The sequence below is a fragment of the Sorex araneus genome, chromosome 1, assembly GCF_027595985.1.
Source record: "Sorex araneus isolate mSorAra2 chromosome 1, mSorAra2.pri, whole genome shotgun sequence".
Lineage (NCBI taxonomy): Eukaryota > Metazoa > Chordata > Mammalia > Eulipotyphla > Soricidae > Sorex > Sorex araneus.
Genome location: NC_073302.1, coordinates 245,620,114 through 245,638,944, shown reverse-complemented (window position 1 = coordinate 245,638,944; position 18,831 = coordinate 245,620,114). Strand labels below are relative to the sequence as shown.

Genomic DNA, 18,831 nt, shown 5'->3' with positions numbered 1-18,831 from the left:
TTTTAGTTTGAATCTGAAAACAGTATGGTCATCATTGAGTTTTTGAGTATGCCATTAGACTGTATGATTGTTTTCCAGTCATTCACTTGGGCATGTGTTTATCATGAAGTTTTATGTGTGCCAATAAGCAATAGAAGGTTGGATTTTGTTTAATGATCCATCCTGCTACTCTGTCATTTTGTGGGAGAGTTTAGTCTATTGACATTTAGATAAATTATTGATATTAAGGGATTTGTTATCATGTCTATATGATAAGTTTAACTGTTAAGTTATGCTCTATGTTATTTACTTGTCATAGGTGGCCTTTTAGTGTTCTTACTGGAGCTGGATATGTCATCAGCTACTATTTCTATTTGTTTGAGCTTTTATTTATTTTTATCCTTCTTTCCACTCTGAGTGACAATCTTGCTGGAATTCTTGGTTGGTGATTCATTTAGTTCAATACTTTTTTGTTCCAATATTTTATTTCTTGTAGAGTTTCGTGAGAGAAATCTGCTATAAATCTTACTTTTCCTTCCCTTATATGTGAAGTTTAGCTTCTTCCTGTGACTGTAAAAAATCTGTTTCTGTCTTTTATTCTAGCCATTTTAATTACAAAATTTCTTGGTGTTGTTTTATTTGGGTTACTCTGGTTGGCATTCCTTGGGCCTCTTGGATCAGTTCTCCCATCTCCCTTTTCAGGTTGGGTAAATTTTCACCAATTATTTCTTCAATTAGTCTTTCTTCTCCCACTTCTTGAATTCCTATGATTGTGAGATTGTATCTACTGGTGTTTACAATAATCTCTCTTACATTATCTTCATTATTTTTTCATTCTCTTTTTGATTTCCTCTTCTTTCTTGCTGGTGCTGTTTACTGTACCTTCAAGTGTAGTGCTTGTTTTTCAGCTTCAAACATATTGCTTCCGGCTTACTACTATATTGTTTAGTTCCTTTACTTCTTTTTAAACAGTTACTTTGATTTTTTTCACCAGGCTCTTTTCCAGTTTATTGATTGTCACTTTCAAATAATTGAGTATCACTATGATAGTTTTCTAAAGGATTCTTCAGGCAGATTACAGAACTATGTAATTACAGAACTATGTATAGGACCTTCATGGACTTTTGTTGTGATCTGTTGATACCTCTGAGTTCTTTTGTTTTCCTATTGATCCTGGTGCCATATCCACTGGAGTTAGGGTCTCATGATGTCTATGTCTCGATGGTACTCTTGGGCTACTGTTAGGAATTGAACGGTATGTGGCAGGATCTGGAACTTTTGTTTTCATAGCAAGTGTACTGAGGTCCTACATAATAATGGTGTGGAGATTACTATGAACTTAGTTCATAGCAAGTCCCAGAGGATTTTTCAAAAGGACTCAGAGTGTGAACAATGAGAGCAGGAGTGTGTACTTGATGACAACTCATGACAACAATGAGAGTTGTCATGTTGTCACATAAATAGCTGTCTACCTAAGGGTTTGAGGTATGAGTGCTGTAGGTGAGCAGAACCAAATTTCCTTTGGTGCACACAGGAAGGTTCAGAGGAGAGTTCAGCTAGGGGTGTCATCTGCCCACTTCTGGAACTGGGTTCCAGCCATGTTAGAGAGTGGGACAGGATTATCTATTTCTTCCAGCAGGCACAAAAACCAAAGAATTTTCTGTCTGTGCAAGGATAAGGGTTAATGACTTACAATGTAAGAGGTGATGACACATGAAAATTAAAGACCTGTTTTGATTGCATCTCTGACAGAATGCAGTGTTTAATGTTACCATTAAAAAAAAGCTTTGACTGGGGCCGGAACGATAGCACAGCGGGTAGGGCGTTTGCCTTGCACGCGGCCGACCCGGGTTCGATCCCCGGCATCCCATATGGTCCCCCAACCACCGCCAGGAGTAATTCCTGAGTGCAGAGCCAGGAGTAACCCCTGAGCATCGCTGGGTGTGACCCAAAAAGCAAAAAAAAAAAAAAAAAAGCTTTGACTAAAAATAGAACAAAAAGTACAACCATAGTGAAATAACAAGTCACATTACACATACACAAAAAGTAAACTGAAAGTTCAGAGAGGAGAGGTCAATTGCCCAAGGCAACCTCTTAAATAATTAGCTGAGGTGTGGAGCTACTCCGGCCCCAAGACTCTGAATTTTCAGCACCGAGGCAGCATTTCCTTCTTTGCTTTCCCTCTAAGAACACAATTGTGTTCATCTGACACAGTCCTGAAAGATTAATTTTGAATTTAAAAGGCTGGCAAGATGCCTTTGAACAATGAAAAGTGGCCCAAGGCTGCAATTTTGTTTTAACCATTACATTGTTTTAAGACCACTGGTGCCCTGTTCTTGAAGATGAAAATAATATATCAGTGGAAGCTAAGTGAAAAAGAATGCACTGGTCTCCAGGTGGCAGATAGTCTATGAAGTCAACAGAAGGAGCATTTCCTGGAATCTTTTAATAATTTAGAAGCTGCTATCCTTAACCTCTATACGCTCTCCACTCTCTTTTCCTCCTTTTCTTCCTCCTTTTGCTCAAGGCCCAATTCACAGTAAGTGCCTCAGCTGCCAGACTGCACTTAGATAATCACAGAACAATGCAATTAATGACTCTGGACAAGACTCACGGAGGAATTTATTTGTATTCTTTATAGGGTTTGGCTTTTAAATGCAAGCAACTATGGACATTGTTTTTCTGCTGCCATTCTTTTTTTTGTTGTTGTTCTGAATTTTATGTCTTTAAAACTTTTTTTTGTTTGTTTTTCTGGTTCCAGGGCATTTCACTGACGAGATTTATCAAAATGTACCTACAAATCAAGCCACCAAAAGATTGCCTGAATACAAAATGTTATTAGGAAAATGATCGTGACAAGAAAACAATAACGTGGAACAGCTTTCGGATAAAGCCAGACTATTAGTTCTCTTTCCATGGGGTTATATTCTCGCCCCCAGAAATAATTCATCAAAGACTGCTGCCTTGAATGAAATTAGATTTCCCTTTTAGCTTCAGTAATAGAGCGTTCCTAGAAAAGCTGTACTCAGAAACATTTGGTTAAAAAAAAAAAGAAAAAGACTTTTACTCACAAAAAGGGCCTGTAATACTATTTTTAGTGGAGGATAGGACTAAGAGATCAGATGTCCATCTGTCCACAAAGCTACAGCCTCCTCTCCTGGCCCTATATATAGACATCATCATAATAGAGTCAAAGTATTAAACATTTCCTATATGATGCTGTCTCATTAAAATGTAGTCAAGGGGCTAGAGTGATAGCACAGTGGGTAGGGCGTTTGCCTTGCATGCGGCCTACCCGGGTTTGATTCCCAACATCCCATATGGTCCCCTGAGCACCACCAAGACTAATTCCTGAGTGCATGAGCCAGGAGTAACTTCTGTGCATCGCCGGGTGTGACCCAAAAAGCAAAAAAAAAAGTAGTCATCTTCTCATTCCTCTCTTAACATCAGTGGAGTCAATCAGAGTTCAAAGTATAAGAAGATGCAAACATCAGAAAGAAGAATATTGTGTGAGGGGGAATGTTCTTAGTCATTTCTTCTCGATTTTTGTTGTATCCTTTTCCTTTATTTGCATAATGTTGAGTCCCAATAAGTTGTTATGTGCTTCCTTATTTCTAAGCAGCATGAACAAGCTTTTGGTATAACCTGCTAATGATTTATTCACAATATAATGCAGATGGCAGACAGCAGGTGAGCTCCCCAAGCTTAGCAATAGCTGTGTTGGTGCTCTGCAGGGCTGGCACTAAGGCCATGGTTAGACTTGACACTGGGTGGGAGAGATAGTACAGAGATTAAGGCATTTGCTTTGCATGCAACTGACCCCAGTTCAATCCTTGGCACCACCACATGTGCTCCCTGAGCACTGACAGAGGTCACTTTTGTGGTCTGTAACCAGAGCACCACAGGGTGTGTCCTCCTCCCACTATAGAAAAAATAGATTTGCCACAAGAGAGGACCTTAAGTGTGACCTCTGACCCCCCACCTCTCTTCCAAGTCACATTGAGGTCTGTCTTCTTCACATATTCACTGTGATTACTCCCTTCCTCCTCCCTTTCTAATTTCTAGCTGCACTGTAGCACTGTTGTCCTGTTGTTCATCGATTTGCTAGGAGCTATAGCACAGCAAGTAGGGTGTTTGCCTTGCATGCGGCTGACCCAGGTTTGATTCCTCTGTCCCTCTCGGAGAGCATGGCAAGCTACGAGAGTATTCTACCTGCACGGCAGAGCCTGGCAAGCTACCCGTGGCGTGTTGATATGCCAAAAATAGTAACAACTAATCTCACAATGGATACAATTTCTAGCTATTTTATTTTTATTTATTTATTTTGGCTTTTTTGGGTCACATCCAGCAATGCTCAGGGCTTACTCCTGGCTTTGCACTCAGGAATCACTCCTGGCAGTGCTTGGGGGACCATAGGGGATGCCAGGGATCGAATCCAGGTTGGCCGCATGCAAGGCAAATGCCCTACCCCCTGTAATATCACTCTGGTCCTCTAGCTATTTTAGAGGCAATGCTTTCTAGTGAAAAAGAATTGATATGAAGCTAAATGGGTTGAATTTTTAACTTGACCTTAATCTTTCCTTTCGGATGAGAGGTTTATTCTTCCTGAGTATTAGTTTCCACCTCTGTATGCTGCAAACAAAGATTCCTATGCTGTAGGATTAGAAGTGCCATATGAGGTAGCATTTCAAAGTGCCTAGCCCAGTGTACCGAACAACACAGTTGCTAAATAACCATTATTTGTCTCTGTCAAAGAAATAGATACGATCTAGGTCCCAGGTTACATGTGGACATCAGTTTTCTTCCTTCTCTCTTCCTTAATCTTCATTAAAGCCAATCACCAAGTTACAGGGTATTAAAACTAATAAGGATTTAAAACTTATTGACATATGATTTATTTATTAAACATAAAGGTATTCCTCTAATTATTCTATCAGATTGTCAGTTTAATAACAATTTAATATGGAGTTTGCAGCTTTCTATATGACAATCACTGTATCACTGTATCACTGTCATCCCATTGCTCATCAATTTGCTCAATTGGGCACCAGTAATGTCTAACAGTAACAATACAAGACAATAATACTGATAAAAAAAGAATCACTCCTCTATAGCTAGTGCTAGTATGCAAATATCTTACAATGCACATTATATTTTCTTAAATGCCTTCCTATGGCTCTTTTTGGCTTAGAGATTTTGCAGAGAAGTGCAGAATTTTCCCTTACCAAGTATATATTTTCTCTCTTTGCCACTCACTAATATGAAGGGGGAAAAATACTGTCTCAGAGATAACCAAAGAAAAAAAGGATCGTAGAGGCAAAATAAAAGAGAAAGTAAGACAGTTCCAAAGACAAATTTAAAGACTAACCATTTGCTAGGAAATAAATTATAAAATTACATGTAGTTGAAACTAGTCACACTGTATATGTCAAAGCATGATTTCATAAGTATTCTTTTAAGTGGTTTGTAGTATGAAATTCTAAGAACTCTACTACACTACTTAAAAATTAGACATGTTCATGTATGTGCTTTTATAACAAATTATTCTTTTATATTCTGCACAGCCCCAAACTTCTATTTGTTACTTTTACTATATTCTCCTTAATATGCTCCAAATACAAGAGGAAAAGAAATTATCTTTTGTAAATACATGTGAGGGAGTAAATAATCACTGTCATCTCCACAACTATAGAATATCTATAAATCCAAGTTTCTCCCAGTAATAAAAACAAAGTCAGATAACACAAAAGACAGACCCTATGTCTAACAAGACCCTTATTATACTGCATTCTCACACTTGCCAAAGCAAGTGGGACATTTCTGAGAGATGTCGCTTAACATTAAACTTGAACATTTTGCTCCCTAGTTTCAGGCATTGACTGGATTCCATGCAGCTCAAAAAAAGAGGGGGAAAAGGTCCACCACCATCCAGAACTATATTGGTTTACCTTTGAAATGCGAAGACATGATGTTCACAGAAGATCACAAGGACGATAAGGACTCCAAAACTATACGGCTTCATCCCAACAGCAATTTTCTGTATACTGAAATTCTCTAAAGAGAAGGGTTTAGAGAGCTGATTACATAAGAGCCTTCTTTACACCCTGGTTAAAATGTAATGGCCTGTTCATTTCTGCAGGTCAATCAATGTTATTTCCATTTCCATCTTCAAGAAGAAAGTATTATTGTTCTTTAGAGGATGTAGAGTTGAATTCTTAGTTCTTAGTTTAGATAAAGAGAATTGCTCTTAGCTTAGGCAATAGAAAATATTTAACTGCTGGAAGACAAGGTAAGGAATAACAGGAGAGTAATAGAGTAGGACCACGTGGGTTCATTGATGAACCTTAGTCATGGAGTTCATGGATTATCACCCATGCTGACGGGGCTCCAGCAGTCCCCATAGTGTTTTACTCTGCTTCTGCCCTTTTCTACATTTCAACTTAGATGAAGACATAGAAGGTGAAGTTCTCAACTGTGCCTGAGAAAAGACTGAGGAGAGCTTGTGTGAAGGACTACAGAGTCATCACTTTAAAAGATTCTTCTGGGGACTGGGGAGATAATACAGTAGGTAGGATGTTTGCCTTGGATGCAGGTTGGGTTTTTTTCCCATATCCATCTGTGCTCTGGGCTGATTCCTGGCTCTGTGCTCAGGAATCACCCTAGTGATGCTGCAGATCAAACTAGGATATGGCACATGCAAGGCAAGTGCCTTAAATTTTGCACTGTATCCCAGAATCCTATGAAAGTTTTATAAATCAAAATGATATAAAGCAAAGACACAATTGCTATTTATTTATGTATATAAACATTGTGCATATATACACACACAAATATTTTTGAGCACACACAAATATTTTTGAGGGAGTTCTAGGACACCCTGTAATGTGCAGGATTTCTCCAGGGCTGCACCTAGAAGTGTTGATATTGTGCCAGGGATCAAACAGGGATTGACCACGTGCAAGGCACCTTTCCTCCCTTCCTTCCTTCCTCCACCCTCCCTCCCTTCCCTCCCTCCCTCCCTCTTTTCTTCCTTCCTTCCTTCCTTCCTTCCTTCCTTCCTTCCTTCCTTCCTTCCTTCCTTCCTTCCTTCCTTCCTTCCTTCCTTCCTTCCTTCCTTCCTTCCTTCCTTCCTTCCTTCCTCCCTCCACCCTCCCTCCCTCCCCCCTCCCTCCCTCCCTCCCTCCCTCCCTCCCTCTTTTCTTTCTTTCTTTCTTTCTTTCTTTCTTTCTTTCTTTCTTTCTTTCTTTCTTTCTTTCTTTCTTTCTTTCTTTCTTTCTTTCTTTCTTTCTTTCTTTCTTTCTTTCTTTCTTTCTTTCTTTCTTTCTTTCTTTCTTTCTTTCTTTCTTTCTTTCTTTCTTTCTTTCTTTCTTTCTTTCTTTCTTCTCTCTCCTCTCTTTCTTTCTTTCTTTCTTTCTTTCTTTCTTTCTTTCTTTCTTTCTTTCTTTCTTTCTTTCTTTCTTTCTTTCTTTCTTTCTTTCTTTCTTTCTTTCTTTCTTTCTTCCTTTCTTTCTTCCTTTATTTCTCTCTTCCTTTCTTTCTTTTTATACTTTTGCTTTTTTGGGTCACACCCAGCAATGCTCAGAGCTTACTCCTGGCTCTACACTCAGGAATCACTCCTGGAGGTGCTGGGAGGACCATATGTGATGCCGGGGATTGAACTCCGGTTGGCAGTCCCAAGGCATGTTTCTTAACAGGGACCATTTCTCTAGTCTTGACTAACTTTCAACACACACAAAAAGCAACCTTAAAATACACTTACTGACAAATTTTTATCATTGTTTGTATCCTATGTCTCTTCTTTGGGTTGATTTAGATATAAATGTATCCATTTCTTCTTATTGAAGCAGTATTTCAAAAATTTCCTATTTTTCAATAGCAAAGATCTGTTGGTAGCAAATTCTTCTATGCCCTATACCACCTGACAACAATGTTATTCTGCTCTACTTTAGAGGAATCTAACATTCTATTACCACAATCTTCTTTTACCTTCTGACACCCCACTTCCCGCCCCCCTCCCCTCAGAGTATGATAGGAATCTTCTCTTTGGGTAGCTGTTTCGCTACAAGTCAGCTACAAGTCAGCTGTCCTTCTACTGGATGACTTTTAAAGGATTATCTTTATCTTTGATGTCTTTCAAATCTATGCCTCTGGTGTGGATAAGGAATCATTTTTTATTATCTTCCTCAGTACACAGAATGTAATTTTGATCAGAGGATTTAGATAGTTCTTCAACTTTGAAAAAAATCACTTTATTACTTCTTCAGTTATTATATCTCTGCTGATCCCTTTTAAGGTTCCTTAAGACTTCAGGAAAGATTTGCCTTCCATGTCTTATAATTGTCCTTTCATTTTTTTCAAAACCATGAAACCTGTGTCTCCAGATGCTGAGTTCTGAGTGAGTCTCTTAGCACAATCTTCAAATTCACGTAGTCACTCTTCGTGATAGTTTAGACTACATAGTTAATTCAGGTTGCTATTTAAAATTATTCCAATAATATCTAAATCTTTCCCAATATTTACATCTGATTCTTTTTCACCTTTGTTCATTTTTATATCTATGTTTTAAAGCATGAGTCTAATATAATTTTAAAATATGATTTTACATTTTATTATTTAATTTTTTGTAGATAAGTTTCTTTCAAGCTTTTGCTTAGAATCTTCAAAGTAGATATGCAAAGTAAATACAAGTTAAATACTATTATTTAAATATTTAATACTATTTATATGATCTGAAGACTATTTAAATTAAAAACATAATTTGTTCTTACTTTAATTATTTTGTGGTACAGGGATAAAACTCAGGACCTCACACATGCAAGGCAGGTACAGTATCACTGAGCCATATTATTAGTTTTTTAAATACAATTCAAATAGTTAAAGCACTTTTAAATTTTAAATTCTGTATCAGTCTTCTCTAAAAGACTAATTTTATACATAATTAATTAATTATATATTTTATTAGATAATCAATTCTATAAATTGGGTTGGATTTATGCTTTTAGTGTTGATTCCATGCACTACTTCTCTTTGCATTTCATTTCCCTTGTTATTTAGAACCTTTGTTTGTAGGTACACCTTAAGTCTCCTGTTTTCCTTCTCTATCTTTCTCCCTCGATGCTCACTTTTCCTTATTTTGCACAAGACCCCATCCAGCCCTTGGTGCTTGTCTTTCACTGGTTTATTAATTTTCTATGTCATGATAATACTGTGTCTTTCAAAGACCCATTCACCACACAGTGATGACTTGACCTAGCCATTGAACTGGTTATTCCTGGCCTAGACACTGCTCAATCTTCTAGACCAGCAGCGTCTTATAAAGAAATCCTAGACAGTAAAGCTTAGGGTCTATTTTATTTTATTTTTTTCCCTCCCTCCAGCCCCTTAGGTCTATTTTAAATGGAAATACTTGGATGGAATTTAAAGGGCGATACCAAACTAACTGTCAAAAGGGAAAAAGGCAAATCCAAGATGATTTCACCTATATGTGGGATAGAAAGAAATAAAACAAGAGAACAGACAAAGTCCAACCAAAACAAAGCTGTGGCTTCAGACCACAGAACTAGATTAGAGGAGGAGAAAGTTGGGGGGCTGAGATGGTGGGCCGTGCTGGGGGAGACACTGGTACTTTGGTGGTATGTTTGTATGGTAACATGCATTTGAAGATTTGTGAAATTGTACTTTACCAATGTTACCTCCGTAAAAAAATTAATAGAACCCAAAACAACTTATAGTAATATGAACCCATCTTAAATGTAGAATTGGCTTAATCTTGAGAAATATGTAAATCTGAGTAAAACAAATCTCTGTCAAGGTGTAGAAATTTCATGACAGAAATATTCTTCATTCTTCTCAATTTCTCAGCCTCTTGGAGACTTGAATCTTTCTTTCAATTTTTTTTAATGTTTTATTAGTGAATGACTTGAATCTTTTCTGAAAACCAAAGTTAATAATAAAGCTTTTCCGAGGGTTTCTGGGGGGATGCTGTGGAAGAACATTTGAAAGTAACTGGGAAGAACAGGTGTTCACTATGTCTCATTCGTATGAAAATGATTGACTAGGAAGCAGTTGGCAGGGACCAGAGCGATCTTTGCCCAGCTTACCCAGTCACTGTGACCTTGGGAGCAGCTCGTCCTCTTCCTCTGCAGGTTCCCAGAGAGTTAGGTGATGAGACACCACCCAGGGAAGCAATCTAGCTCTGGGGGATCTGCCTGACTGAGTCATGGCCCCTGGCATTCAGCTAGTTTATACATTTCTTCCACAGTTTGGTGGCAGAAAACTAATATGGCAAGTGTTTATTAAGAGCCCTAACCTTCTGCCACAATTAAGACTGTCTGGAGGGGCTGGAGCAATAGCACAGCGGGTAGGGCATTTGCCTTGCACGCAACCGACCCAGGTTCGAATCCCAGCATCCCATATGGTTCCCTGAGCACTGCCAGGAGTAATTCCTGAGTTCAGAGCCACGAGTAACCTCTGTGCATGGCAGGGTGTGACCCCCTTCCTCCCAAAAAAAAAGCAAAAAAAAAAAAAAAAAAGACTGGCAGTGCCAGATAGCTTTTGAGAGATAGCTCAAAAGGCAGAGCACATGCTTTGTCTGGGGCAGGGTCAGATTTGCATAATCTCAACACTGCATAATCTCCCAAGACTATCAATATGACCCCAAACCAAACCTTCCCACATACCCCACCTCCCTCCCACCCCCTAAATAAAAGGACTAAGGTGCCTGTGGATAAGGGCTGTTGTGATCTCCTGTCCTGGTCTTGGAATGCAACTCATGCTTATTGATAGGGTAATGTGAAGAGGCAATTAATTGGAAAACTTTTTATTATTTCAGGTGCAACTCAATTTGCAAGTTTTCTTTTCAAAATCACCCAGCCATTAAAGGCACATAATCTTAGGCAGTTCCAAAGACTCATAATTAAGCTTTTTTTTTCCCTTCCACACATTTTCTCTCATGTTTATTCATGGAGAGTAAAAGAGTTTTGTTATCTGCACAAAGCTTTGGCAGATCTGGCCTCTGCGTTCTTAAGGGGCGGGATGGTAACGCTACCTTGGACCTGGATCAAGAGGTCGGTGAGAGATGAAGGCAGGTGGAGAGTCCTGGGGCTCAGGACTGGGTCTGTCCTCGTTCTGCTTCCCTCGCTTTGGCTACTGAGACAGAGGCTGAGATTTGTGGCCACAGGAGCATACTTGGCCCACAGACAGGTAAGTCCTAGTGGAGTGGAAGCTTAAACTTGGAAAGAGAGGGAGCTTTGCTCAGGGCACATGTCCATGCCTTCACTCTTTTTCCTAAGTATGACTCTCTCTTATTGGTTCCTCACTGTTGAAAATGCTCCACGGGAGTGGGCAGGGCACTAGGTTTCAGCCTCACCTCCTCCGTCTGTGCTGTGAGATTTCCATAGTTGATGCATGCTCTGGGGTGGCTCTTAGGTGTCGCTTCTTTTTGGTTTTGATTTTGGGGGGGCCCAAATCAGCTTATCCTCAGGACTTACCTCCTGACTCTGGGCTCAGGGATCACTGCTGGTTGGGTTCAGATGACCCTATGGGGTGCCGGGATCAAACTGCCATCAGCTGTGTGCAAGGCAGGCACCCTAAGCCCTGTGCTATCTTGCAGGCCAATTATGAACTTCCATATTAGACAACGCATGGTTTTAGAATCAACGATCTGCTTGCTAACAATAATTCTAATTGTTGTCAAGGTTTTATTGGAAGATATGCATGATAAATCTCTATGGACCAAAATACATGTCTAGACGGAACTGCCCAATTTCGACCGGCCACAAAAATAACAGCCATTTTGCTCAACTGTCCCTGCATTGCAAGATAGTGAGTGTTGACAATTTCTGCTTTGGTACTTTCGTGCCTGACATACATAAGGCGGATTATTCAATACATGTAGATTTTAGACATGAGAAAACATTTACATGTTCTTCCCCCTTCTTTGTTTTTTAACTCTTGTACCTGTTTAATTATTAAACTCGGAAATAAGATAAGAAAATATTGAGTAATGAGGACTTCTGGCAGCTGAGAGTTTAATTACTGGAACTTTATTAGGAAATTGTCAAAACGACTAAATTTCACAAGAGGATCAGTCAAGGCTGCAAACTTTCTGAACATTAGCTCTGGCTTTTGGATGGAGAGGCTGACAGGGACATGCTGGGAAAAACTGTCAGGTTCACTAGGAGAGCATTGCTGGTCTTTGACCCACAGGACTGGTACACTGGGATGGACAAAGGACAGAGAGACCAAAGGGCAATGATGCCTCCAGAGCTGCTGGTGATAACAGGTTCAGCAGCTGCAGGAAGGAGGCTTAGTCCACAACGGGAGAGCACTTGAAAATATCTCTTGCACATTAAGTATCGGTCTGAGGTGGGCTGACTCAGTGTTGCTTGTGTAAACACACAAAAAAGAGGAGAGAGGGCACCACACTGGGCTCAGGGCATCAGCACTCTATCTCTCCCGCGGCCTGCGTTCGGTAGTCTCCAGATGCTCCCCCCACCCCGGGGAGGTTGATGGTGATGACGAGGCAAGCGAAGGAAGGAATGAACGGACCCAGGCTGGTTGGTCTCAGTTGCAGTTTATTCCATTCCCATCTCCATTCTCCTCTGATTCTCCTCCTGCTTCTTCCTCCCCCATGCTACTTCATTCTCCTTCTCCTCTGGATCTCAGTCTAGCTTCTCCAGATCTGGCTCTGGGACTGGCCCCCAGCCCACTCTTTCAGCCTACTTAAATCCCCAAGAATGAGGGGTTGGGGCTTACACAATAGGGGTAAAATTCTTTCCTTCAGGGGATGCTTCTTCTAGGACAGATTCTCTTTCAGCAGGATGACCCGCCCCAAGAGCCGAGTCCCATGGGTGTGTTTCTCCTCTCCTTGTCCAACTAACATATAAGCATTCATAATATCAAACATTTTGTATGGACACAGCAAGAGATGCATTAAGCTTATAGAATTGCTCTCCTGGAGTCATCTCAATCTCAGGCTACAGTGCTCAGGCCAGATTGGTCTGACCAGGGTCCTAGCAGGGTCCAATATAATGTAGGCAGGTATATAGGGAAAGGCCCTTGGCAATGAAACTTAGATTAACAAAGTCTCTTGGAAGGAGAATCCTGAGACTGACCTACCCTGTAGATACAGAAAACAGACCTGATAAGACCTTTAGCAGACCCTGAGGAGGTTGGACCCCTCCCCATGAAGTTCCTCGAACTCCCTCAACTTCTCCCTTAATCCGATTAAAATGTGATCCAGCCTAAACCACTCCCAACCTCCCTGGTAACCTCCGTAGCAACGGACTTTTACCTGGGAAGAAGCCCCCACGTGGGGGCAGGTTGAAGAAACTCTATAAAAGCCACCTTGAACAAAGGAAGTGCGTGCATATGCTGCCTGAGCCCATGTGCTGCTTGTGCCCACGTGGCTGAGCACATGTGGTGCCCGAGCACATGTGTCTCCTGCATCTCCCCTCTTGAGATGTGTACTTTTATGCTTTTGTGTCCAGTGCTAGGATGTGTGTAGGGGCTCTCTCCACCCTCGGAGGAGCCCGAATTCTCTCTTGAGCGTGTTACTCCTGCTGTTTTTCCTTTCCTGCTTATCCCTTCCTCCTGCCCTAAAAAACCTCTAAAATAAAATCTGTTACTTCACTGCTTGTCTACTTGGAATTCTTTTTCTGCTTGAAATTCTTTTCCGTGAGCGAGACAAGAACCCAGTAATCCTGGGTCCCGGGTGTTAGAGGCGGTTGGAGAGAAAGTGACTGTCTTTCTCCTCCCCGCTTCACCTAAGTCACCCTTGGGGCCCACCGACATCACTAGTCTCGTCGTTGCTTTTGGATCATGACATGACATGTCCATGACCAAGCTCTTAACATATAGTTAAGCATTAGGCACTTTAGCCAGGCCCATCTCGATGCCAGGGTAGCACATAACTCACCGGGTCTGTCCCGTTCTTTGTCGAGACGCTGCTTTTGGGGGTGCTAGGAAATAAGGGCAGCTGAGGCTTAAGTCGAGAAAGCAGATGCCTGGAAGTGAATAATATTTGAAGCCAATTAAACCCCATGTTACCAAAGCATATTAACAACTGTCTTTCTTTGTCCATACAAAAAAGAATTGTTTTAAAGTAAACTATTCAAAAGACACGAGGAGAGGAGCAAGGCAATATTAACTTACAACACAAGTTCATTGTCCTATAAAGGTCTGACCTTACAAATTAACAGAGTCTGATTAAGGAAAAAGCTGATTAAATGGTTGGGGAAGAGAGCATAGAAGTGGTTACAGATAGACAAAGGAAAGGGAGTGACTCAGGAGCACCTTGATGGGCGTGACCGATATACCTAAGCTCCTAGTGGCAAGGGGAACAGGACATACCAATGTTGTCTAAAATTGTTTAGAGATTATTACCAGATAAGCCCAAACTCTGTGGCAAGGGAGAAAGGACAAACCAATGATATCCTACACCTGCTGATCACGGAACCCACAGCTGTGCTCTGAGGGACAGGTCTGGTGTGCATATGTGTGCAGGTCTGCACATGCATATGTGTTAGATGGATAAGACCAAGGTTTTAGCTGGAGTGAAAACTTCCAAGTTCGCCAAACTCAATACACTGCAAGAGATAGGCTTGAATGTCCTAACTTCCAGAACACAAGAACCCATTTCATTCTGAACTCTCTGCAGGTGAGTCTATTTCACAAATATTCCCACCCTGATTTCTGTTTGGTATCTCCCACAGTCAGGAAGCATTTGTTAATATTTAACAAATTTTTAAACAGTGACTGAGCTCGTATATATTTTTTTCTTTTGTTAATTTTTGGCTTGGGGACCATACCCAGTGGTACAGGTTAGGGGCTGGGAGGTTTGATTCCTAGTACGGTGATCACACTGTAGTGCTGGGGATCAATTCTGGGGCTCCCATGTCCCAAGAGTGTGCCTGGTGATTAGCTCTCTAGCTCCGCTGTTCTGGATCCTTCCTCCTAAGTCTTAATTTGTTTCATCACTCTACTGTATATAAAGAAGTGAGGAAGGTACCTTCAGATTATAAGCCAGAATAGTGTTATTAGTAGGGGAAAAGCCCAAATTTGCTTTAGAGATGAACATCTTAGCATCCTAAGAGTCATTACAAGCCTGTTGAGAAAAGTCAAGATAAAGAGGCTTAGTGTTTTCTGACAAGTAAACTTGTATCACATGTATAAGCAAAGTTACATTATTTTTAAAAAGATGAAAAAGTAGGCAATCACATGATCATGATTCAGTTTAGACTTCTGTGTTTTCCAGACACCATTTTCTACAATAAATATTTCCACAAATGTTGCTTTCTTGATAAAACATGTTCATTTTTGGTATACAGATCAAGTCCATAAAATTGTAAAAGCTTTCAGTAGACAAGTCCTTTGTCTTTTATAATGAGTGGACTGAGAAACTCACTTTATAATGACGAAATAAAGAATAAATATGGCTTAATTAGGATCGTGGGGGGTGGGGTTGGGGAACACTGGGACCATGGTGGAGGGAAGTGAACACTTCGAGGAGAGTATGGAAAGGGATAGTATATGTATGGAAACCTACCGCTAACAGTATTAGAAAACACAGTGCCGAGAATTAAAAAATTAGTACCCCTACAGAAAAAAAAAACATGGAAGAGCCTGGCAAGCTCATCGGACTCGATATGCCAAATATCGTAAGAATAACAGGTCTCATTCCACTGACCCTGAAAAGAGCCTCCGATCATTGGGAAAGATGAATAAGGAGAGGCTGCTAAAATCTCAGGGCTGGAATGAATGGAGACATTACTGGTGCCTGCTTGAGCAAATCAATGAATAACGTGATGACAGTGACAGTGACAGTTAAAAAAAATTTTTTTGGTGATGCTGAGAATTGAAAGGCAAAGTAGAAGTAAGGTGCATGCTCTTCGGTGAGCTCTTTTTAGACATCAGAACAACAGGCCACGGAGATAGTTCAAAGGGCAGAACACAGAGCACATCTTTGCATTTATGTGATCCCAAGTTTAATTACTGGCCCTGTGTGCTCCCCAGCATTGCCGGGATAACCATAGTACTGCCAGGCTAATCATAACACTGCAGGGATAGCTATAATACCCCCAGCCCCAGCCCCTACACCTTGAACCACTTATCTATGCACTGAATCATCAGGTCTTGTACCTTCTGGATATGTGTCACAGGAAGTGGTCCCAACACTCCTTGGAAAGTCTCTATTTAAAAAATAAAATAAGGTTCAGGATGACAGCTCAAGGAGTTGAGCACATGCTTTGCATGCGAGAGACCCGGGTTCAATTCTCAGCACCACATGGTTCCCAAACACCACCGGAATCACCTTTTGAGCATTAACAGGTGTGGCCCTCAAAGTCCAAACCATTCCATTCCCCATACAGTATAATAAAATAAAAAACATACAACAGTGGTTCACTCTGTGGGGTATAGCAACCTGTTTGGAAGTCATGGTTCTTGACTCCTTCTTGTTCTTCAGAGATCAATATGATGTAGGCCGGTAGATAGGGAAAGGCCTTTGGCAATGAAACAGATTAACAAAGTCTCTGGGAAGGAGAATCCTGAGTCTGACCCACCTTGTGGATACAGAAAACAGACCTGATAAGACCTTCTCCAGACCCTGAGGAGGTTGGACCCCTCCCCATGAAGTTCCTTGAATTCTATCGACCTCTCCCTTAATCTGATTAAAATATGATCCAGCCTAAAGAAGACCATCACCACTCCCAACCTCCCTGGTAACCTCCTTAGCAACGGACTTTTACCTGGGAAGAGGCCCCCACGTGGGGGCAGGTTGAAGAAACCCTACAAAGGCCACCTTGAACAAAGGAAGTGCGCGCATATGCTGCCTGAGCCCCTGTGCTGCTTGTGCCCATGTGGCCAAGCACATGTGGTACCCGAGCACATGTGTCGCCCGCATCTCCCCACCTTGTGATGTGTACTTTCATGCTTTTGTGTCCAGTGCTAGGATGTGGGTAGAGCTCTCTCCATCTTCGGAGGAGCCCGTGTTCTTTCTTGAGCGCGTTACTCCTACTGGTTTTTCTTTTCCACTTATCCCTTCCTCCTTCCCTAAGACCCTCTAAAATAAAATCTGCTACTTCACTGCTTGTCTACTCCTGAAATTCTTTTCCGCGAGCGAGACAAGAACCCAGTAACCCTGGGTCCCGGGTGTTAGAGGCGGTTGGAGAGAAAGTGACCGTCTTTCTCCTCCCCGTTTCACGTAAGTCACCCGTGGGGCCCACCGACATAAATTTCTTCCACAAACTTTCTAATACTTCATTCAGAATTATCTTTTTTCTATGTGCTCCCATCCTTTATTTACACATCTGTTGTGGCATTTATGCCATTTTTTTGTTTCATTTGTGTGTAAGTGCACATTATTTTATTGCTAGATTAACATGCTTCCTGAAACAAAGAATGACATTCAGTGACAGTTGCCTACTCAGTCTTATTTATCAAATAATTTGAGAAAAAAAAATTAAGAGGAGAATTGATGTTTTACTATACGTTGTTAGAACAGGAATTTTATGAGTGCCTGTCAAATTCAAGAATGTTCTGTGCACCAGAAGCAGGTAAAATATTATTTATTGTGGTCTTGTTTACAAAAGATGAAAGCAACCTAAATATCTGGTTGCCAGCCACTGATTATATGTTGCTCAGAATACCCATATAGTAGAAAAATATCCACTCACTTAAAAATGTTGACAGGTCTCTAGGCACTAATAGGGAATAATCTCTGATATGGTATTAAGTGAAAAGAGTAAAGTAAAGAATGATATGCATTGTATGCTAAATTTCGTAGTGAGATAGACATGTATGTGATATGTGCATAGAATATTTCCAGAAGGATGCACAAAATACTAATACCAGTGCTTGCTGATAGTAGGGGAACTGAGAGATCAAGTACAGGTGGTGGGGAGGTGACAAATTAGCTCTATTTGTCATTAATCATTCTGTAATGTCATCATTGCCAATTGCATCATTGAAACCCATCACTGTAAAATTTAAGGTAACTATGGTTGACAAAACTGACTTCAGTAAATCCATACAAAGTGATTTCAAGACACTGAACATCTGGAAGTGTGGCTCAGTGATCGAGCACATGTCTTCCATGTGTGAGAACCTGCAGTTGATTCCCCATACCGCACAATTTTCTGGAGCCCTCCAGAGTGACCGCTTCCCCTCTCCCCACCCAGCACGGAGCCAGTAGATGTTGAGTACTGTTGGACATGACCCTAAACCCCACATCAAACACACGAGTAGCCTCAGGGGTAGGAAAGGGTCACACTCTTATAGCAGACCCTTAAGTTTTCATTTTTTTTTTTTTGCTTTTTGGGTCACACCTGGCAATGCACAGGGGTTACTCCTGGCTCTGCACTCAGGAATCACTCCTGGCGGTGCTCAGAGGACCATATGGGATGCTGGGAATCGAACCTGGGTCGGCCGCATGCAAGGCAAACGCCCTACCCACTGTGCTATTGCTCCAGCCCCTTGAGTTTTCATTTCAGATGTCATTTTTTTTAAAGTAAAACAGGTTTTATTTGGAGGGTTTTAGGTGTGGAGGGAGAGAGGGTGAAAGAGAGAGTAACGCACTCAGTAGAGAACATGGGCTTCTCCAAGGGCGCAGAGAGCCCCTACATACGTCCCAGCATTAGACATGAAAGCATGAAACTACACATCTCAAGAGGGGAGATGCGGGCTTACACATGTGCTCCGGCACCACATGTGCTCAGCCACGTGGGCACAAGCAGCAAACAGACTCGGGCAGCCTATGCGCGCCCTTCCTTTGTTCAAGGTGGCTTTTATAGGGTTTCTCCAATCTGTCCCCATGTGGGGCTTCTTCCCAGGTAAAAGTCCATTGCTAAGGAG

At 41.2% G+C, this 18,831-nt stretch overlaps 1 protein-coding gene across 1 annotated transcript in view; it reads right to left on the bottom strand.

Moving 5' to 3' along the window:
* CPB2 (carboxypeptidase B2) overlaps positions 1-6,354 on the bottom strand; it is a 54,391-nt gene extending 48,037 nt beyond the window's left edge. Inside the window, exons 1-2 of the mRNA XM_055127390.1 lie at positions 6,351-6,354; positions 5,928-6,033 (exon numbers count right to left, since the gene is read on the bottom strand). Of these exons, the coding sequence (XP_054983365.1) occupies positions 5,928-6,033; positions 6,351-6,354 (110 nt within the window). The remainder of the gene's footprint in view (positions 1-5,927; positions 6,034-6,350) is intronic.
* Between the last annotated feature and the right edge of the window lie 12,477 nt (positions 6,355-18,831).